A 23,253-nucleotide genomic window follows, 5' to 3' on the forward strand; every position below is an offset into this window, starting at 1 on the left:
GGGAATATATACATTACTTTTAGAATCTTCAGTTTTTTAAAGGAAATTGTGAGATCTATTTGCGTGCGTGCGTGCGTGCGTGTGTGTGTGTGTGTTGAGATAGAGTGCAAGCAGGGGAGGGGCAGAGAGAGAGGGAGAGAGAATCTTAAGTAGGCTCCATGTCCAGTGCTGAGGCTGATGCAGGGCTCAGTCTCACAATCATGAGATCACAAACTGAGCTGAAATCAAGATGCTTAACCAACCGAGCCACCCAGGCCCCATCAGATCTATTTTTAAGACTATGTATTTACATAAGTTGAAGGGCTGGCAAGCAGCCACATGGCAAGAAGCAGCTTGATTTGGTCCATTTCCTCTGTGTGAGATTAAATTTATTTTTACGACTTGTTAAAGTAGATATTTGTCTATATAATTGGGAAATAATATTCTTGAGAAAATAATAGCAAGTATATTGGAAGCCACTAAGAAATCATGATTCCAAAAGAAACATTTCACTAATGAATTTTGCAAAGAACCTACAATAATTATTATCAGAACATTTCTATTTGGGTTTTCTTCTCTACTCAATGTCTTGTACCGAGTTTATCCTGCTTTTTGCTTTTTAGCCCGTTAAGGAAAGTGGAGAACACTGAGATTTTATCTTGCTGCTCAAGAAATCATTTTCTCATTTTTGAAGATGGAAACCCACAGTTACACTTGAATTAACTATTAAAACGTTCTTTTCTGGTTTTAGACCAACAGCAGCAGAACTGTTAAGGCACAAATTTTTCCAAAAAGCAAAGGTAAGAAATTCTAACTTTTGATTTTACGTGTTCATGTGACCTACCTCAGTTACCTAAATTAGATTCACTGCTCAGAAGTTGTTTTATCTTTAGATGATAATGTTTGGAAAAGTGATCCAAAAGTGATGTTTGGAAAAGTAGATCAAATAATTGCTGGGGGCATTATCTGTACAACCTTTGGTAATTAAGACACATGCTTTAGAATTGGTAAATGTGTTTTTCATATAAATTAATTTAAACATCAGGTTAAACTTAGAACAAGAACAGTGAATATTGCCATTATTAAATACAATCTGTGAAAAATACTGAACTCTCAGTTCAAAGGTTTTACTACTGAATTTGGTAAAACTCTCCTTTCCCAAAGCTAACGGGTAAGTGCGATGTTACTGTAGTTGGAAGTGTGGGACCATGATCCTAAAGGACCTAGGGTAAAGCGAACTTTTCATGGATAATATTCATACAGCACACTAAGGCTCCGTCTCAGTTTGTGAAACCATGGTAGTAATGTACTAAAGGAGCTTCAATTTCAGAATAAAAGAATGGAAGCGTTCCTCAGACTTCTTTATAAAAGTTACTATATGGTATTTTAATTGTGCTTGAATATTCGGTGTCAATTTCTGTGGTTCAATAAAAGCTTCTTTTAAGAAGAAAACGTATTTTTCCTCTGCAGAATAAAGAATTTCTTCAAGAAAAAATACTGCAGAGAGCACCAACTATTTCTGAAAGAGCTAAAAAGGTAAATGGGGATTTAACTCCAGTTTTCTAGGAAATTGATTAGAGTAAATGTACTTCTGCATTTTGAAAGTATATGTTAGGTAATTCGTTGTTAATAGTATAGTACTCATTTTTTTCAATTCTTTAGCATCCTTTGGTATATTTTTATTCATCAAATATCATTAGTCCACAGTATGCCTATGTGAGCTGTCTACTAGAATGAAAAGGGATGTTACACAATTGATGAATTAATTCTGGACTCTGTTAAATCACTGTTTGCAGCCACCAGAGTGAAGCGTGGAGTTGAGCCGTTTCCTCACGCTACACAAAAACAGTGACGACCCACTAGGTTGATTATAATAAAAAAGACAGACAGTAGCAAGTGTTGATAAAGATGTAGGGAAATTGGAACCCTCGCGCTACTGATGAAAATGTGAGGTGGTGCAGCCACGTTAGAAAGTAGTCTGGCAGTTTCTCAAAAGACTCAACAAAGCTGCCATATGAGCATATGAGGAGTTCCGCTCCTAGGCATACCTGGGAGAATGGAAAACATGTACACACAAAGATGCGTACAGGAATGTTCCCAGCAGCATTATTCATAATAACCAAAAAGTGGCAACAACCCGATTCTTCATCTCTTGGTGAATGGATATGTAAAATGTCATGTGTCCGTATGATGAAATATTTATTCATCAGTAAAAAGAAATGAAGTGCTGATACATGTCATAATGTGAGTAAAACCTTTAAAACCTTGTGCTCATCATAAGCTGGTTATAAAAGACCACATATTATCTGATTCTATTTATGTGAAATGTCCGGAATAGGCAAACGTACGGAGACAAAGTGGATGCAAGGTTGCCCAGGACTGGGAGGATTGTACGGAAATGGGCAGTGACTGCTGATGGTTATTTTTTTTTGCGGTGTTTTTTGCGGTGTGGGGAAGTGAGGAAAGTGATCTGGATTTAATTGTAGAGATGGTTTCACAACTCTGAATATACTAAAAAAAAAAAATGGAATTGTATGCCTTAAATGGTATTATTATATGGTATATGAATTATATCTCAATAAAGCTGTTACTTTAAATGTTTTTTACATGTTTAATTTATTTTTGAGAGAGAAAGAGACAGAGCACGAGTGGGGTACAGGGAGAGAGAGAGAAGGAAACACAGAATCCAAAGCAGGCTCCAGGGTCTGACTTGTCAGCACACAGCCCGACGTGGGGCTCGAACTCACAACCATGAGATCATGACCTGAGCCGAAGTCAGATGCCTAACCAACTGAACCACCCAGACGCCCCTAAAGCTGTTACTTTAGAAGAGGAGCATATAGACAGTGACACCTCCATGAACAAAAAGCTCTTGGAAATTGAAAACGTCAGAGAAGAAATGAAAATATTCAATACACAGGTTGTATGGTACAGCTGAGGAAATTTCCCAGAAAATAGACCCCAGATGGCCAAGAGATAGATTACAGGAGAAAAAGACAACAACATTAGAGGATCATTTGAGAAGGTTCAGTCTTTGAGTAAAGAGTTCTAGAAAAGCAGAACCGAGAAAAACAAGGGAAATCACTGAAGAAATAATTCAAGAAAAATTTCCAAAACAGATAGTCCTGAATTTCCAGATTGAAAGAGCCCTAGTGCAATGAATGGAAATAGACCAGCACTAAGACACATTGCCATGCTAGCTCAGAATACTGGAGGCAAAAAAAAAGATCCCGTAGCTTCCAGAGAAAAAGGAAAGATCACGGACTGCTCCTCTGGAAGCCAGGTCACAACGAAGCAGTTGTGTGCAACATGATGAAAGAAAGTTTTTCTACTAACCCAGACTTTTTTACCAGGCAAACTATAAGTGAAGGGTAGGGACGGACTCAAAAAGTTGAGAAATGCATGGCTTCAGTTAATGTGCTATGCTAATAATGGAGGAAGTGCTTAAACTGAGAACAAGGAAGTCGTGTGGTCCAGGAAACAGAGCTGATGATAGAGTGAGATCTGAAGTCCAGAGCTGGTGTGAAACCAGTCTAGGTGGGAGGCTCTGGTGAGGGTCTTCCTCAGGAAGGTGATGAATACCTAATAATGTATATGAATATGGTGAGAGGAGATTTATACAGAGAATTTGGGGATAAATATGACAAGTACATAAAAATAAGCAAATATTAACTATAGGGGAAACAAAAAAGTTATACAGTAGAGAAAAGTAATTGTAGTACACAATAAGACTTAACTGTATCATTTATACAATCATGTCATGGAAACACTGAATTTTGATTTAACCAAAATTACAATGTATCTTGAGAAAAGAGGGGGGTTGATAATAGGATTAAATTCTTATCTTTTATAGTTTGAAGTCCAGTAGATAATTCCTAAAACCAAAAATTCAAGGGGTAATAATAAGAACACAGTCTTGGAGAGATGAATGTTAATTTAAAAAGAATAAGCCAAAATGAGTTAAAAGTGGCTCCCTGTGAGTAAGAGGATAAAAGTTAGGAAATTGCTGTTTTTCTTAACAAAACTTGTGCAGCTATAGTACTCTTGAAACTGTAGGTATTATTGTGGTTTTTAAAATGAAAAAAGCAGAATCTTCTTTATCTTGGATTTATTTATTTGGGGGGCTGAAAAAACTTATAAATTTCTCGGAACATGAAACCATTAATAAGATTTGGTCTATGACTTCACATAAGGAGGATTTGGATGGTGTTTGGGCTCAAGAGTATAGAAGCGTAGGGAAAGTCAGTGGTGGGAGTAAAGACCGATAGTGGAGCACAAAGAGCAAGTGAGGAGTAGAAGATATGTATAGTATACATAGTAAATACCAAGCACTACCATAATCCACATCTCTTTTCCTAATGTGCAGGTTCGGAGAGTACCGGGTTCTAGTGGCCGCCTTCATAAGACAGAAGATGGCGGCTGGGAGTGGAGTGATGATGAATTTGATGAAGAAAGTGAGGAAGGGAAAGCAGCAATTTCACAACTCAGGGTAAGTTTTGTTAAACTGTGTGCTTTAGCTAGAGCTCTATCTTTTGTCTGAAGCCTCTGAGATACGCTATATTCTTTGGTTCTGTTCAGTTTGACAGCTGAAGTGTGAAAAATACAAGTGTTAGCGATAGAATTTCCTTGAGCAAGTTATTAACAATAGGAACCCATTTAATTCTACGTGAAAAAGTGGACTGACACATCTGTTTGGATACGATATTTAGGGCATATGAAATGACCAAAATCTAGAGAAGGGGACTACTGTGTCTGAGATGAGAATACACTTGATAGGATTAATGGCTGATGAGACATTGCAGAAGAAGAGATTATTGAACTTGAAAGCCTAACAATCAAAACTTTTTCCCTGAAGTCTGCTAACCTTCTGCCTGAAGAAGAACAATATACCTTTCTTCAGTTGGTATATCCTGGAGGGTGTATGTTTTGGTGTTTATGTACGTGGGTGCATGCGTGTGTGTGTGTGTGTGTGTGTGTGTGTGTGTGTGTGTGTGTGTGTATAGACAGAGGTCTTGTTTTGGTTTTATTCCATCACTCTTGCCTAAAGTTAATGCCTCAAGTTGATTGTTAGGACTCATTCCTAAGAATAGAAATGTACATGAGAAATACTAATGTTTGAGGTTCATCGTGGCTTTTACTGCCTAGAACCTTTTTGTGGTATGAATGGTGGGTAGGTGGTACATGTCTGCCTGCTTATAAGACCTGCTCCGTCATAGCACTTATGACTTGCTGGTCAACATTGAAGACTTGTTGATCTTGTTAGCTGAAGTCTTTGAGTCTAGTCTTTTTGCAGAGCTAAGTTTGTAAAGACTTTGCCAAGGAAAATTGGTAAAAATTTATTACATTCTAACCTTGGAAAGCTCTTCAGGAGATAACAGATATAAACATTTGATTACATACAATTGTGAGTTTATTAAAATGTGAGACTGTGAAAAGAGACTTTCTCCTTACTTTTTCATATGATTCCTCCTTAAATCAGTATTCTTTTGTAATGTTCTATTAAAGTGATCAGAGGAAGGTAGAGGTACATGAATCTTGTAGTTCTAGCTTCCTATGAAAGAGATGATACAGTGTTTTCTCTGACCAACACACAATATTTGGGAAGAAAAATTATAGTGTTTCAATGTCTGACTATTACCCCCTAGCTAACTGTAAGAGAAATTTATTTAAAATTTTGTAGTTCTGAAATACATATAGGATTTTATAGTATTTTGTAACCTAATACACTGATATGTAAACAGCATAGAAAATTATACACTTTTGTAGTTTTCACATTAGCCATTTTTGATGCTGTGAATTCTTTTGTGAAAGGAGGGTCTTTTAAAACTAAACTGAACTATGTTGAAAGTAAATGCCATGATCACATGGAGTAGGGTGCAAGGATGGTTCAGTATTAGGAAATCTTGTAATATTAATAGGCCTAAAGAGAGGTCAAGTCATATTCTTATTTTGATATGTTCCAAAAAAGCTTTGACAAAATTCAGCACATATTCAAAATAGACTCTTATGGAGATCCAAATTTCCATCTTTATATCATTTCCTTTTTTGGACGTTCCTAAGAACTTCCCTAAACAGTTTTTGTAGTGTGGATCTGTTGGTGATGATTTGCTTAAGGTTTTTTTGTCCAAAAATGTCTCTATTGTTTGTATCTTTGTTTTGAAAGATGCTTTTGCTAGGTACAGAATTTTAGAATGATAGGCTTTTTCTTTCAGTATTTTGAAGATGTTGTTTCACCATATTCTTGTTTGCATTGTTTCTATTGAGAAATCTGGTATCCCTTGTCTTGTTCTTTTATAAGTTACATGTCTTTTTACTCTTGCTGCTTTAATATTTTTTTTCTTTTTGAATGTTTTTTTGAGCAATTTGATTTTGATATGCCTGGGTTTATTTATTTTCATGTATCTGTGGGTGTATAGATTTTTATCAAGTTTGGAAATTTTCAGCCATTATATTTTCAAATATTTTTTTCTGCCCTTCATGCACCTCGGAGGCTCCAATAACATGTATATTAGTCTGCTTAAAATTGTCTGCAAGTTCACTGATTTTCCTTTTTAAAAATTCTCTTTTTATTCAGTCTTATTTTGCACAGTTTCTATTGTGGGCCTTCAAATTCATTCATCTTTTCTTCTGCAATACCTGATTGCTGCTAATCCCATTCAGTCTATTTTATATCACGGACATGGTAATATTTTACAAGTTTGATTTCATGCTTGTTCATTTTTTACACTTTCATGTCTCTACTTAACTTTTTGAAGCTAATGTGTATTATAACTATAGTATAGTTATAATAACCGTTTTAATGTCCTCTGCCCATTCTTCCATTTATGGAGCAGTTTTATTTGATTGACTGTTCCCTTCATTATGGCTTGAAAAGTGTTTTCCTGAGTTGAGGAAATAGGGCTAAGAGTCCAGGGAGACGGAAGCAGATAAAATCAGTAGAGTACCAGGGAGGAGAGATCTACACACAGAGAGAAGCTCAGAAGTCTGCAGAGGTTCCCTTTTGAGGGTTCAGTGGAATACTCTTCAAGGAATACATGTGAGAAAACCGCCTGAGACGGGATAGCAGCACCCAGCCCTCACAGAGAGCCAGCAGCAGTGCCCATTTCTACCAGCCAGAGTGTGGAAACCTGTCATTCACAAGACATTGGGTAGAGTTCTCAGAAAGCTTGTCTACGTAGTGGGGAGCGTATAGCCCTAGATTGAGCACTGCTCCAGATCCAGTCAACAACTCATAAAGCAAAATCTGAAAGGATGAAACTGTTTCCAAGTAATTTGACTGTACTCCAGAACAAAGCTCAAGAAGATTTATAGAAATACAAAATTGTCAGCATGCAGCAAGATAAAAGTCACAGTATCTGGCATCCAATCAGAGGTTACCAGGTATGCAGAGAGTCAGGAAAACAAGAACAGTGAGCACAATTTATGCCCAGATCTTGGTCTTTAATGCCATTCTGTACTAAAAGAACAAGGGCCTCTTGGAGAAATGGCTGATTCCAGGGCTTACACAGGGAAAATGCAAGATGAATCTGGAATATCTTCTGTTGTCAAAAAAAAAGTGTTTTATTTAAAAAAAAAAAAATCATAATAATACAAGGCCCAGATTGAATGAGCTCCCACTGACCAAATTAGAATTTAACTATCAAAATCCTTAAATGCAGTAATAATTTGTAAACCATTTAAAAACTAGGACTCTATGAGTCTGTGCCAATAATGAATAGGTAGATTATAAGTGGGGGAGAGGGATGGTTTTTCATTACAGTAAATTGCCGGTGCTGACTGGGAAATGTAGAGGAGTATTGGAGGGCAAAATCATCACTTTATAGCCATGATAGCAGTCATAAAAATTAGGTCAGACAAGGATCATCAGTGGGTGCTAAGTATAGGGGAAATTTTTGATGAGCAGAATATTTTCAGGGTCTTGAAGTGTCTTCTCCACAGCTTGCCTATTAGTTACAAGGGGAAAAATAGTTACCGCATACTGGACAACTTGGCAAATGCCCGGACTAGCTGATGAAAATTAGCATTATTGTGAAATTTACTGAAATTTACTACTATAGTAGTATGAAGTTATAGAAGAGAATAGCCCTGTTCTTAAGAAATACACAGTAATGGTTCAGTGGTAAACAGCTACAGTCTATGCAACGAATTCTCAGATAGTACAAGAGCAATATGATTGGGGGTGTGTGTGTGTGTGTGTTTAAAAAGAGAGATAAGGAAAAAAAGTTAATGATGGGTGAATCTGGGTCAGAGGTATACTTGTGTTCTTTGTACTGTTCTTACTCTAATAAATTTCTGTAAGTTTGAAATTATTTCCAAACATAAATTTAAAAAAGGTGTTGGGTTGGCCATATACTTGCTGTGATATATTAGCTATCACCTGAACCTTGATTCTCTTCAATGAAATAGTGATGAAAACTTTAAAAATCCTCAGCTGACCTTCTAAGTAGTCTAAATTTATGCTTGGTAGAATTTACCAGAAACTGACATTTGTTTAAAGATATGTTCAGGGTTTCGTTTTTTGTTTTTTTGTATTCTCCATTACCTGTATCCAGAATCACTACTAACTGTTATGGTTTACTAAATAAATTTAGCGTAGATTTTTCAAGTGGCAGATTATAAATTTGCCAAAATTTTCAGTTTTGGCTCAAGAGTTTTCTCCAGCTGAAGCCCATAATACAAATTACTCTGCTTTGAGGGTGTGTTGGATAATGAGCTTGAAGGCTTGCAGTTGGTCTAGGATATTATGTACATAACATGTTCATGATTAGTAGAAAGAATTGTACTTTGAAGAGTGTGACCTCCCTGCTGCCTGAGGACTCAGTCCCATGTTTGTTATAAAGCTCAAGTTGGGAACTCTTAAAATACCATAGAACATTGATGTATTAAAGGCTACCTGGACGAAGAATACAATAGCATCATGATATTTTCTTTTTCCAGAAAACTTTCACTAGAGTTACCAGTGACTTAATGGATCAGAATGAAATGGAGTTTACTTGCATTTCAACATTCAGTGCAGTTTGGAACTACAAGTAACCTAAGTTTTGAGTTAATAAGCCTTTTTTGTATTTCTTTTAGTCTCCCCGAGTGAAAGAATCATTATCAAATTCTGAGGTAAGTAGTTGTGGGTTTTGAGTCATTAAAGTGTGTGTGCTTTTGTTTTGTTTTTAATGGTAAGCACATTTTTTTTTTATATGTGCCTAAATGGGAATGAGAATTTGTAGCAGCCAAATTTCATCAGAAGTACCGATTCTGAGTTTGAATGGACTTCTGCAGTAAGTCGGCGCCATTGCACTCATTTTAAAAGTTGGCCTGGGGGCACCTGGGGGGCTGAGTCAGTTAAGCGATCTCACAGTTTGTGAGTTCGAGCCCCGCATCAGGCTCTGTGCTGCCAGTGCAGAGCCTGGAGCCTGCTTCTGATTCTGTGTCTCATTCTCTCTCCGCCCCTCCCCCCACTCGTGCTCTGTCTCTCTCTGTCTCTCAAAAATAAATATTTAAAAAAAAAAAAAAAAAAGGTTGGCTTGGAGGCCCAGGAAGTTCTTCCTTCCTTTCCAGCCTGACTTTATGAATTACTTTTTTGGCTTGGGCCGCCTAAAGTGGAAAGTCGTCTTTTTGCATTAATCTGTCCAGGAATTTGTCGTATGCTACCTATCGTTTTTGGGTTTTACCCCTCTATCATCTTCTCTTGTCATATACATTATGTTGTCTTTAGCTGTTGCCTCATTATGATAGGCAATCCCACTAAACAGAATCCTGTTGGGCTGGCCTGCCTTACGCTCATTACGTGAAGATAACAATCATTTTGGGGGATGCTTTTTTCCTTCGGGCAGCATCTGCATTCCAGGCTCAGTAGTGATTTAACAGTTACACGTCTTGACCCCTTAAATCAGTTTGGTTTTGCCCCTATTCTTAGAAGTTGCTTTTTTCCCACTTGATTTGTGTGTATAGTATACAATTTTGTACACAATTATGTGCAGGATTTGTCTACATGGTATCATATATTTTAAGACTGAAAATGAATACTGCACTTCAGCATATTAACAGGCCAGTTACGGCAGAACTTACATCAGCACTGCAATTCATTAAGATTTCTGGTTCCTCCTTGTGCTACCTGGTAGAATTGCATCTCCTTACCCCTTGAAGTTACTCGTGGCCATGGCAGTTGCTTTTGGGCAATGAAATGTTAGCAGAAGGAAGAGCCATTCTGTTGTTCCCTGGGTCCCCTTGCCCCTGCCACCACAGCCTGCGTCCCTGAATGAGGATGATCCCAAACTTAGCCTCTGCTAAGAAAAGAAATAACTTTTCTTCTTATGATTTTCTGAGCATTTAAGATTATTTCTTACTCTAACCTAATCTAGACTAATTAATTCTTAGTTTCTCCAAAGTTGAGTGGAGAGGGTATTTTACAGTTTACCCAGAGTTGTTCGTGTGATCTTCTTGTCCCTTTGCCTCAGTGGCATTCCCACATGGACTCTCACAAGCTCATACTCATACTTCAGGGCTCATTACTTTGTTGTTATGTTTGAAATTGTGGTGAAATCGACATAACATAAAAGTTACCATCTTAACCATTTTTGTGGGTACAGTTCAGTGGCTTTCAGTACATTCACACTGTTGTGCAACCATCACCAACCGTGCAACTCCAGATTAGCAGTCACCCCATTTTTTCCTCCCCCCCAGCCCCTGGCAGCCACCGTTCTATATATACCTCATGTAAATGGGATCATAAGCCATAAGTCCTTCGAGACTGCCTTTTTCACTTAGCATAGTGCCCTCTGGGTTCATCCATGTAGTGCGTGTCAGAACTTCCTTCCTCCCTCCCTTTTTAAGGCTGAATAATATTCCATTGTAGGTATAGATCATATTTGTTTTTCCTTTCCACTGGACAGACAGTTGGGTTGTTTTCACCTTTAGGCTGTTGTGAATGATTCCAGTGTGAACATGGCTACGCAAATATCTGTTCGAGTTCTTACTTTTAATTCTTTGGGGCTTACCCAGAAGGGAATTGCTGGATCATATGACAATTCTTTTTTTAACTTTCTGAGGAATCACCTTACTGTTTTCCATAGTGGCTGCACTATTTTACATTGTCATCTGCAGTGCTCAAGGTTCCAATGTCTCTATATCCTCTCATTGCTTTGTTTTGTATAACCTTTCAGTTAATATAAGTTAGCATATATATGTGCATGCAATTTGGAAACTGCCCTTTTAAAATAGTGCTAATACTCCTATTTAATATTTTCAAATCTGTGTTTTTTTTTTTAAGATTTTTTTAAGTAATCTCTGTACCCAACATGAGGCTCAAACTCACGATCCCAAGATCAAGAGCCACACAACTCTGCCGACTGGGCCCGCCAGGTGCCCCATCAATTTCAAACTAATCTTACATTCTCTTTTTCTATCAAAATTCAGAACCACAGAATTACTTTTTTTTTTTTTTAATTTTTTTGATGTTTCTTTCTTTTTGAGAGAGAAAGAGAAAGACAGAGTGTGAATAGGGGAGGGGCAAGAGAGAAGGAGACACAGAATCTGAGCCCAAACTCATGAACTGCAAGATCATGACCTGAGCCAAGGTTGGTTGCCTAACCCACGGAACCACCCAGGTGCCCCGGCACCAGAGTTACTTTAATTCCTCTGTATGAAGCCAAATGAATACAAAACCTTACTTCTTTGCCTCTCAATTTTGTTTACCTACTGTCAGCCCTTAGACCTCTCTTGTTGACCTTTCAGTTATTTTCTCTTTCAACTGTTAAGTTTTAGCCATTGTACTTTTTTCATCAACTTATCATTTGGAATATGTTTACCTTGATTTTATACTCAACATCGGTCTTTTCCCCCCAAGTTACCTAACTAAAACTTATGAAATCTTTCAAACATGCAAAATAGATATATAATGTCTGTGTTGGCTTTCGGTCTTGAAAAGCATTTCAGATATTTTAATGAATCGTTGGCTAATTGTTTTTCGTTATAATAGAAAGTTCCAAGACATAGAAAAACGTAGCTTCTGTAATTTCCCTTCACTACTTAAATCTGCATCTTCGAGGTGCTATTTGATTGGGCAAAGAGGGTAGAACAGATGTAGCTGGAAGTAAATATGATGTCATGAAATGCTATTCTGAAGGAAAGAAATGAACTACTGATATATAGGCTGTAATATGGCTGAACCTCAGAAAACTGTGCTAAGTGAAATAAGCCAGGCACAACGGAGAGCATGCACTTCACTTACATGAAAGGTCCAGAAAAGGCAAACTCATAGGGACAGAGAGTAATCAGTGGTTGCCTAGGGCTGGGTGTGGGAGCTGGAGGAATTAAATGTCAGTGGGCACAAGAGAACTTTCTGAGTTGACGGGAACGTTCTAAAACTAGATCGTAGTGATGTTTGCACAAGTATAAATTTCCTAGAAATCATTGAATTGTATACTTACAGTGGGTGAATTTAGTGGGATATGAATCACATCTCACAAAAGTTGTTACAACAAAAAAGCCTGGTAGAGATATTTGACTTCCATTTGAAGTAGATGTATTCAAGAGATGAAGAGATGTGCCAGGACGCCACACAAACACTGCTTTGAAAGTGTCACCCTGGGAGGCCCCGCCTGCCCGTCAATACACCTCCCTCCCTTTCCACTCAACTGAAGCAGCACTGTGTGTATGTTCTTGTTACAGCTATTTCCAACAGCTGATCCCGTGGGTACTTTACTCCAAGTTCCAGAACAGATTTCTGCTCATCTACCTCAGCCAGCCGGGCACATGCCTGCACAGCCAACCCAAGTCTGTCCCCCAGCCCCCGCAGAGCCGGCAAAAACAGCCCAGGTAAGCAGGAGTGCACTTGAGCGGTCTGCCTTCTGGGTAGATGAAGAAAGCAGAGATTGACGTGGAACACAACCTTATGTAGTAAGGTTGCTGTGGTGGGAGATTTTGAAACAAGTTAGAGATTCTGTTCTCACAGTTTTAACTATACAAATAAGTGAGTTTTTCAAGGATCCCACAGGTTTTTAAGCAGCATAATAAGTTAATGACGGATAACATGAACCACATTCCAAACATCAGAAATTTGGGAGGTAGTTTCCGGTCAGCTTTTTATGAGCTCATTATTATTCTGCGGCCGCTGGAGTTCGTCTCACACTAGGATTGTCAGCAATTCTGTTTCCTTTTCTTTCGCTTATGCTTGCGTTATCGATACTGTCTCCCTTCCATGATTTTCTTGTTTTCCTCTTTTTTAAGATATTTGTCAACTTTGTGAGGGTTGATTTCATTAAAGTGAAGTGATGTAATCCATAAATGCACATGGTCAGTCACACACAAAAATCATGAATACTCATACACTGAAAGCAGTCAAGGGAGTGAGGGCCCCGCTGTGTGTGAATCCCTCCCTCGCTTCCCTCAGGAAATTCCAAATACCGTGCAGAACACGTGACCTTATGCCCCATGGTTAGAGTAAGCTTTCCAGAGTCTATTCATTTATTAGACATTGGAGGCTTCATTTTTTTTTTCCCCTAACATTTTCAATAGAAAGAGGTAAAAATGCAAGTTCTGATTTTTTTTTTTTTCTTTTGTGTCCCCGTGATGGTCTGCCTTTAGAGACCACTGCTGTGAGAGCTTCCGGTTAGTCATGGTGCTGACTCTATGTAACCTTTCCATCGAACCCAAGCTTTCTTTTCATTTCTTTCCATCATATTGGAAAAGATACAGTTATCTTATGAAAACTGATGGAAAGATTGGATTTACTTTATAAACGACTTAAATAGAATGTGTCTTCTCTAGTAAGCAAGGAATAACTTGACAGTTTTCAGAGAGGATTCGTTTAGCCATCAGAAGATCTGGAACCTCCAGGCTAGGTGGATTCCTGAGGCACAGCCAGTTTAGATCCTACCTTGTACATCGCTGTGTAATACACTGGCAGATTTTTTAAAGTTTGTTTATTTATTTTGAGAGAGAGAGCATGCATGAGTAGAGGAGGGGCAGAGAGGGAGAGAGAGAATCCCAAGCAGGCTCCATACTGTCATTGCAGAGCCCCATGCGGGGCCTGGACCCGTGACCGTGAGATCACGTCCCGAGCCTAAACCAAGAGTCAGACGCTTAACTGACTGATGCCACCCAGGCGCCCCTACACTGGCAGAATTTTTAAAGGGAAAAACGCAGCCTTCGTGTTTTTCACCCTTGTAGAAGGAAGCAAGGATCTGAAAAATGCAAACTATAAACGGCTATGTATGGAATTTCACGTGGGGTTGACAATTATCTTTCTAACTGTGCTTGACTCGTGCTGGCACTTAGTTCTTTTTGTTGCCTTGGAGTGCATGTCCTCCCAGAGCAGGGAACATGTCCCAGGGACTGTCTGGCCTCCCCTGGAGATGAAGGAAGTTGCCGCCACGTGGACATTTCCTCTGCTGATGACCGTGAGTGAGTAACCTCCATGCTTGGTAGACCAGACACTGACTTTATACTTTCAACAATTTTTAGGCTCCACCTTCAGGAGCAGGCTCACAAGAAGCCAAGATCCCAGTCAGCCTAGTACTCAGATTAAGGCAAGTAAACAGCTTCTGTTTGTTTCCTCGATACTCTAAAGATGCTTTTCTTCCTCTTTGCAAGTAACTCTTTTTTCTGGCATTTTGTGCCTGAGAGTAGATGGGGTCGTGTGTGCCCCCCGGCATGTGTGTTGCAGGTGTACGGTTTCCCTCAGATGTGGTAGCAACAGTGTGAAGACTGGACATTAGTAACAGGTCCTGCGACTGACATACACACTCTCTTAACTGTTTCTCACAATGATGACAAATTTGGGCATTAGAAAAAAAAATTTTTTTTTAATGTTTGTTTGTTTTTGAGAGAGAGAGAGAGAGAGAGACGGAGTGCGAGTGAGGGAGGGGCAGAGAGAGAGGGAGACAGAATCCGAAGCAGGCTCCAGGCTCCGAACTGTCGGCACAGAGCCCGACGCAGGGCTCGAACTCATGAACGGCAAGATCATGACCTGAGCCGAAGTTGGACGCTTAAGCGACAGAGCCACCAAGGCGCCCCATCTTCTGCTCATTTTTTAATTGGATCATTTGGGGGGTTTGGTGTTAAGTTGTGTAAGTTCTTTATATAATTTTAGATACTAACCCTTCCGTCCTGTATCATTTATCGTTTTAATTATACCTTCTGGGGCTCTTACATTTTCCTCTTAGTTTTATATGATCATCTTAGTGGGAATAAACATGGGAGTACACATGTCAGATTCACCTCAAAAGCATGAGGGCTTTTTTGGTTTGGTTTTGTTTACTTCGTGCTTGGGATTTTCCCTTCCATTTATTTATTTCCAGTATAATTAACATACATTGCCATGTTAGTTTCAGGTGTATACTGTAGTGATTGAGCAATTCCATACATTACTCGGTGCTCATCACAATAAGTGTGCCCTTAATCCCCTTCTCCTCTTAGCATGAGGTTTTTATATTCCGCAGTGGAGAATATAAGTTAAAAGGGTTGTAAGACTGTTAGATGCTCACTCTTCAGTTGTTTGGTCGGAGCCCTACACTGTGAGCATGTTAGAACAAATCATATGATCTATGGGAATAGAAAGAACGTTCTTTCTTGAGGCACAGCTTTCCTAGTACATGTTGGCAGCATCTGTATGCATGAATTCAGTTGACTTTACACATTCTGTTTTCTTTCATAGGAATTCAAAAAAAGAACTAAATGATATTCGATTCGAGTTTACTCCTGGGAGAGGTGAGACATCAAAAACATTGAAAACAAAATAACTGCTGATTTATTATTTAATGAAATATATCATGAAGTTTTTGTCCTTTGGATATATTTTGCTTTTAAAAGATGATGAAAACGTTCTTGGTTTAAAGGTTTGGGGTAGCATATGAGTACAATTCAAATACAATTTATTCGCTACTAACCTCATTTATAAAACCTACCGTAATACCAACAGTAACGAGTGTAGCTCTAATCTGCGGCCTACTATAGTAGGCCAGGCATTGTGCTAAACATTATATCTCATTAAATTCTCAGAGCAGCCCCCTAAGGAAGGATTATGGTCCCCATTGCATAGATGATGAAGTTAGAGAGTGGGGAGGTTACTTGTTGCTATTCACACAGCTGGAAAGAGGAGCAGCCAGAATTCATATCCACACTTGTCAGGGTGCAGATTTCTTACTCTTGTCACTGAACATGGTTGTCCTCCTCCATGACAGTGAAGAAGAAACAAGGCTTCCAGGCTCCTCTCTCCCCAGGCTGAAGCTGAGCCCTGACATGCATAGTTTCTGGCCTTGAACTTCTCCCTGGGATGAGGCTTGTTTCTTTCTTGCCTTTGTTACTCAGGGTTCAGATTGGGGAGGTGGCCTGACTCTGGCACATTTGTCCTTTGTGCCGTGCTTGTTCTCCCCGCTATCTTGGTGTCATCAGTAACTAAGTACGAAAGAGAACAGATACAGATGTGCAGAGGTGTATCTGTTTCACTGTTTAAAACCAGGAAGAGTCACATACTAAGGAACTAATTCAAATCACTGATAATCACTGGGTTCTACTCCTGAAGCCAAGACTACATGGCATGGTAACTAACTTGAGAATTAAAAAAAAACAAACACACACACACTGGTCATCAGCTCAAATGTGTGCCCGCCCCGAGGTCCTCCTGTTCCTCTGGGGGGCTCAGTGTTCAGCAGCACTGAGTCACAGTTGGAGATGAGATCGGCTTAGGGACGCTCGGTCCTTGTCTTTTCATTTCTGTTACACCCATCAATCCGATTGTGCCACCTAAAATAACAACTAGATACGAAGAAAAGCCCACCGGAATAAAAAAGAAAGCGACTTCAGTAAGAACCTTGGGGTGTGATCTCCGAAGGGAAGAGATTACAATTTGCTCTTTCAAGGTGTACTTGAAAATAAAGCATTTTGTCGTATTAGCCCTGGAGGTGTTGCACGCTCGCGGTCGCCTCTCAGCGCTGATGGGGCTCGGGGCCACGGTGACCCTCAGAGTAGGAGTTTCCCCTGCGGCATCATTGCGGGGGCTCTTTTGAGCAGAACCTGTAGTCATCTAAATTACGCCATTCTGTAGAAGGTTACCTTCACATCGAGCTGATATTGGCCGTCTGGCTGCTATAGATTCGGCCCTCTAGTCAGCCCCAGTGGTGGGAGGAACCTTCGTGTGGGGAGAGGACTCCACCCGCCTCCTTGGTTCTGTGGATCTAGCAGCTAGCCTGGGCCTGGCAGTGCCAGCACCTCCTCTGAGAGGTAGTAGTGACATGACAAAGAGCACCTTCTGCTTTGTCCCCGCAGATACCGCCGAGGGCGTCTCTCAGGAACTTATTTCTGCTGGCCTGGTCGATGGAAGGGATTTAGTAATAGGTAACTACTTTGTGCTCTGCCCTGTGCCCCTGTGTCTCTGTCTGTGTATCTAGGACCTAGAAAACCAGGTCTGTCTCATTGAGCAGGTCGCACGGGTCTTGGGACGGTCCTGGTGTTGCTGAAATAACAGCTAGGGGGGACAGTTCCTCACAAAACAGAAAGTCTCCTGTCTACGTTTGTGACTTCCGGTGGCAGTGAGTCGAAGCGCACTTTAGGTCTCTGGGAGACACTAGTAGGACTGATGACATAAGTCACGAGTTAAAGTAAGCTTAGCCATATCTAGTCCATTTCGGAGGGTGAAACTCGACCCTTCTAGAGCTAAGAGGTAAGCGCAAGTCATTAGAGGTTTATTCCTCGAAGAAGGAGGAAGTAAGAAAAGGCACAGTCGGCCCAAGTGTACATGTTACTGAAGGAAAAGACCGTTGTCGACGGCCAAGCAGCAAGTGTTTCTGTAAAGGACCAGATAGTAAGTGGTTTAGGCTTTGTGGCCCATGCACTGTCTTCGTCCTCTTGAAACCATTCCCAGCCCACAGCCAGACTAGAAACAGGCTGCTGGCCAGAGTTGGCCAGCTCCCAGTCTAGAGCTTTCTGGCCCACGAGTAGGCAAATCCTACCTCTTTCACCTGTGTGTTTTGTCCCAGTTAATACAGTATCCTAAAGAAAGTTAATCTGACCACGATTCAAGATTTATTTGTGCTACTTAGGGTTAAATTTAAAAGATAACTTTTGTTTAGGGAGTGACTTATCTTTCTGCTTCCATCTCGGTTGAACATAGAAGATTCTGAGCTACCGTTTTAAGTTTTTAAAGTATGGTGGAAAGTAGAGATTACTTAGCTTCTCATTACTTTCTGTTTGTGTGATTACAGTGGCAGCGAATTTGCAGAAAATTGTGGAAGAACCTCAGTCAAATCGATCTGTCACTTTCAAACTGGTATTCATCCCTTCTTCTTTAAACTATCTTTACACAGCAGCAGCCTCTGCAGAACCAGTCTCTATATTCCCTGAGTGATGAGAATATTAAAATATGGTGGATTGTACTCATTTAGCCTTCCTGAGGCCCTAGGCTGATGTCTCTCTTTTTTTTTTTTTTTTTTATGTTTGTTTATTTTCTGAGAGAGAGAGAGAGAGAGAGAGCTCAAGCGGGGCAGGGGCAGAGAGAGAAGGAGAGAGAGATCCCAAGCAAGCTCTGGGCTGTCGGCGCAGATCCTGATGCGGGGCTCAAACTCATGAAACATGAGCCGAAACCAGTAGTTTGGACGCTTAACCTGAGGCACCCAGGCGCCCCCTGATGTCTCCTTTCGAGTGTCCTCTCTTCCCCTCTCCCTCCCAGGAAGCCTCCTACCCCCCGCCCTTGACTCCTCTCAACAGAGTATTAGCTAGTCTGACTCCAGCTTGTTACCCAGCCCCCACCTTTTCTGGAAAAGACACTCGATCTGCCTCCCGTTTGTGTCCCAGGGACCTGTCCCCCACTGTCTTCCTTCCCACAGTCCCTGTGTCAGTCAGTTTTAATTGCTACGTGCGGTTTTGTTTACAAGTAGCCACAGCTTCTTATTTTGTTTGATTCCTAGGCATCTGGTGTCGAAGGCTCGGATATTCCTGATGATGGGAAACTAATAGGATTTGCCCAGCTCAGCATCAGCTAAACCACAGCCCTGGACGAGGCGGCCTCAGGAGATTCCACACATGCGTATCTCTGTTGCTTCTGTTGGCCTAAACCCACTACTGCCAAAGAACCCAGCAACAAACCTCCCGGCTAGGAGCTTTAGAGGTCTTTCTTTATGTTCTTCCTGCCATCAGTCCCCCTTTTTCCCACAGGGAGAGAAAAGTCGGATCACCAGTGGCCAGCATCCCTTTAAAGAGTTCCGTTGGTAAACTTACCGCACGTGTCCCCTGTCTTCCTCCGTCTGAGAAGGGGACCACGTGCCTCAAGGCCCAGGAGGGAGATCGGTCAGCTCATCTTGCCTTACTCCAATGATGGCGCTGGGTGGAAAGTCGCAGCTATGTCGGGCTTCCTCCTCCTGCCTGTTCCCCCACACCTGACAGGATGTGGGCATCTTGGGATATCTCTTTACCACTGAAGTAGCAACTAAAAGGCGATTGTTTAGCTGGAGCCCAGAGAATTTAATTTAGTGATTTTTTTTTTTTTTTTTTAATGTGTTGTGAATTCTAGCAACCTTTGTTAGGAAAAAGCACAGCCTCAGAGGAGGCAGCCTAAACTGTGTTTTTGTTTTGTTCATGTTTCTAAGCGTTTTGCTGAAGCTGCTCTCAGGCACCCCTCTTCATCCCTCCCTCCAGAAAGGGTTGCTAGCCTTAACTTCAGCTGGTGCAAAACATCTGTAGTCGAACTTCAAGCCATCAGATCCTTCAAAGTGGAAGTTTGGACCTATTGTAGTGAAAACACCGAGTAATGGCCTATGAAAGTGAACTTTCCCAGCAGTGGTTTTGAACAGGAAAAAGCAAAAGTCGTATCATTGTGGAAGTATTTATTTTCGAATCTTAAAAAAATTCAGTTGAGGAAAAAACTGCTCCTCAGTCCTCCCGTGAAAATTTGCCTGGCCTCCACGTCATGAGGAAATGAAAGGCTGAGCTCTCTACAGCAATAAAGGAGCCTCACCAGGCCAGCGAGGCCTGCCTTCCGCCCCTCTCCTGCACTGACCCTTTGGAGGGGGTCCACACTTCTGTGCGCTGAACCCGACCCAGGACGGAAAGTGAAACCACATGTGCCGTGACTTTTAGGATTTATGAGTAGACAGTGTTCATCTGATTTTCTATAGAAGTAATATAAATTATTCTTTAGGTTTCGAAACGAGCACTCATAATGCAATATGTGAGTAGTCGGTGGGGCCGATTTTCTTTCCTACTGCTTCACAGTCAGCCTTTGTCTAACTGCAAGTAGCCCTAACAATTTTTGTATTCGAAAGGGACACTCGATCTGGCCTTAAAATGACACACAAAGATGGGCTGTGGCCCCATGGAAAGGGGAGAGTTGCCTCTTACAGAATCGCTCAGGCCCTTTCCAGCACTGTTGGTCTGTGAACAACGAGATCGCTTCGCCTCGTTTTCTCTTGGAGAGTCTCTGGAAACCTCCCCCACAACTGAGTCGTCACAGCTTTTGTTTCTCATTCTGAGCTTGTAGTTTCAGTCATGGGTTTTCTTCCCCTGCCCTGGGTACAAAGACCTACTGGGAAAGGAGTGGATGTTGGGGAGAAGGAGGGGGGGGGGCGGGTTTGGGATGGGCAAGTTGGGAGGAAAGTACATGAGAGGATCACACACCAAAGTTCAGGGTCCCAGCAGGATTGGTAAGAAAAGGGAGCGTGCTGAGCCTAGTGAAGGAAGAGAAGATTGATCAGCTTGCTGGAAAAATATTTAGCTTTTCTTTCTCTCTCTCTCTCTCTCTCTCTCTCTCTCTCTCTCTCTCTCTCTTTTTTCTTTAGGCGGGTGGGAAGAATAAGGGCCAGGAGGTGGGAATAAGGTGACAGTGTCCTCTTTGGCACAAGACTAGTGGCTTGCCTTAGAGTCCATATTTTGGTTTCAAGCAAGCCATCGTCATCTACTTACTGATAAATCCAAGGGGTGGTGGCATCACTCTTTTCTAGCATTTTCTTTGGAGGTGGTCTGGAGCCCAGGCTGGGGGTCAGCAGCATCCCACTCCCCTGTTCAGTTTCTCCAGCCAGCCATTACCTTTGAATGACAGTGGCACATGTTTGAATGACGGCATGCCAATAGCAGTGGGCTGGGGCTTTCTTTTTCTTTTCGGTTCATTTTTTTGCCCTGCTGGGAACTAGGAGCCAGACACCAAGCCTTAGGACAGTGTTCTCTCTTCTTCTGCATGATGTATGGTGGACTCCCTTTGCTGACTTACACAGTGATGCTGAGAAAATACGTGAACAGAAACTTCCCAGGTGGGACAGCACGTGACACATTGAGAGACCTTGCTCCTTTCCAGGAGTGGTGGTTCGGGGTGCACCTCTGTCTTTGAGTCCCCAGGATCCCCTGGTCCCTGGGGGTAGGGACTAATTCAGCACAAGGTAACGTGTGCCAATGCTGTTTGTGAAATGTATGGTCTTATTCCAAATGACTAATGGATTTGTTTGGGTTTTTCGCTTAAGTTTTGAACCAAATCCTAGAGCCAGCTGATGCTATTTAATAATCTGAGGATAGAATAATGGTGTATCAATAAATGGAGGTTCCTCCTTATGACGTATGCTAGATTATGGAAGATGTAAAATATTTGACCTTCCCCCTCCCTTTTTTTGACTTTGTATTTTGCTGCATGTTTCCTTCATTTTTAATCAATAAAGAGTAAATTGTCTGTGGTGGTGTAAAGATTCTTTAAAAAAATTTTTTTTAACGTTTATTTTTGAGAGAGAAACAGAGTGCAAGCAGGGGCAGGAGCAGAGAGAGAGAGAGAGAAGGAGACACAGAATCTGAAGCAGGCTCTAGGCTCTTGAGCTGTCAGCACAGAGCCCGACGCAAGGCTCGAACTTACCAACCATAAGATCATGACCTGAGGGGCGCCTGGGTGGCTCAGTCGGTTAAGCATCCGACTTCGGCTCAGGTCATGATCTCACACTCCGCGAGTTCAAGCCCCATGTCGGGCTCTGTGCTGACAGCTCGGAGCCCGGAGCCCGGAGCCTGCTTCAGATTCTGTGTCTCCCTCTCGCTGACCCTCCCCCATTCATACTCTGTCTCTCTCTGTCTCAAAAATAAATAAACATTTAAAATAATAATAATAATAATAAAATGAGATCATGACCTGAGCCGAAGCTGGGCACTTAACTGAGCCACCGACGTGCCCCAAAGATTATTTTGTATTTTTAGTGCTTGTGGGTGGGGAGCAGTGAGGAGTGGGTCAGGGAGTCACTACTTAATTTTTCATGTGAATGGAGAAGAACCAAAATGTACATAAGCTAAAAAATGTGTGAATTGATCTGCAGGTTCCGTAGAACAGCTTAAAACCATCGTACGAATGAGGAAACTAAGATCCCGAAAGGAGAGAGAAGATCTGGCCAGGGAAATCTCATATGGTGGGGTGTGGGATTTCCTTGTATTTGTCTTTTCTGTTTGATTCTGCTCAGGCTTTTGGATAGGGGAAAGATGCAAGATTTGAGCTCTTGGGAGTCTTTCTGGAAAATTCAGCAGGGCTGAACTTGTCCCTCTTTGGCTTTGATATCGAAATGGTGGGGTCACACGTGAGATCGTAGGCTCCTCTGTATTCCTCCACCACCTTGCCGATAAGTAATCTCTAATTGAATTTGCTTTCAAGATAGGCAGGCTGTAAAAGTGGACTCTGACTACTGTGGGGACAGAGGAGGTGCTAGTCACTCAAAAGTGACCGAGATGTATGTGGGGAGAGGAAGGAGGTGGCAGGGCAAGGGTAAATAGAACCTTTCCATTGCCCGTTTTCTAACAAGGTCAGATGTTGTCAAGAGGCCTGATTCCTTAGCTCTTCCTCTTTGTAGTAACAATTCTCAGTGCAACAGTTCATGGATTTCTCCTTTGGACCAGCTCATCTACACCACATTTTTTGCCTTTTGTTGTTGTTGTTTTTTTAAATAGACTTCCTTTTTTAGAGCAGTTTTAGTTTCACAGCAAAACTAAACAGAAAGTACACAGAGTTGCATGTCCCCTTTGAGCCCACACGTGCACAGCTTCCCCCACAACCGGCACCACAGTGGTATGCTTGTTACAGTCAATGAAGGTTCATTGACGTTAATACGTCCTTATCACCCCAAGACGATGGTTGACGTTCAGGTTCACTCTTGGCTGTTGTACGTTCTATACAGATTTAGAGAAATATATAGTGACACGTATCCATTGTTATATAGAATAGCTTCACTACCCTAAAATCCCCTGTACTCCACCTGTCCTCTCCCTTCCCTCTAGTCCTGGGCAACCACTCATCTTTTTAGTGTCGCCACAGTTTTGCCTTTTCCAGAGTGTCTT

General features: G+C 41.2%; 1 protein-coding gene across 2 annotated transcripts in view; it reads left to right on the forward strand.

The window, feature by feature from the left end:
• Positions 1-21,619, forward strand: part of OXSR1 (oxidative stress responsive kinase 1) — a 104,649-nt gene extending 83,030 nt beyond the window's left edge. For both annotated transcript variants that reach the window (XM_047874963.1, XM_047874964.1), the window contains 10 exons: positions 731-779; positions 1,450-1,515; positions 4,346-4,468; positions 9,055-9,090; positions 12,643-12,789; positions 14,437-14,501; positions 15,629-15,681; positions 17,239-17,307; positions 18,174-18,238; positions 18,876-21,619. In XM_047874963.1, coding sequence (XP_047730919.1) covers positions 731-779; positions 1,450-1,515; positions 4,346-4,468; positions 9,055-9,090; positions 12,643-12,789; positions 14,437-14,501; positions 15,629-15,681; positions 17,239-17,307; positions 18,174-18,238; positions 18,876-18,950 — 748 coding nt within the window. In that variant the 3' untranslated portion in view covers positions 18,951-21,619. The remainder of the gene's footprint in view (positions 1-730; positions 780-1,449; positions 1,516-4,345; positions 4,469-9,054; positions 9,091-12,642; positions 12,790-14,436; positions 14,502-15,628; positions 15,682-17,238; positions 17,308-18,173; positions 18,239-18,875) is intronic.
• Positions 21,620-23,253: the final 1,634 nt, after the last annotated feature.

This window comes from Prionailurus viverrinus, chromosome C2 (assembly GCF_022837055.1).
Source record: "Prionailurus viverrinus isolate Anna chromosome C2, UM_Priviv_1.0, whole genome shotgun sequence".
NCBI lineage: Eukaryota > Metazoa > Chordata > Mammalia > Carnivora > Felidae > Prionailurus > Prionailurus viverrinus.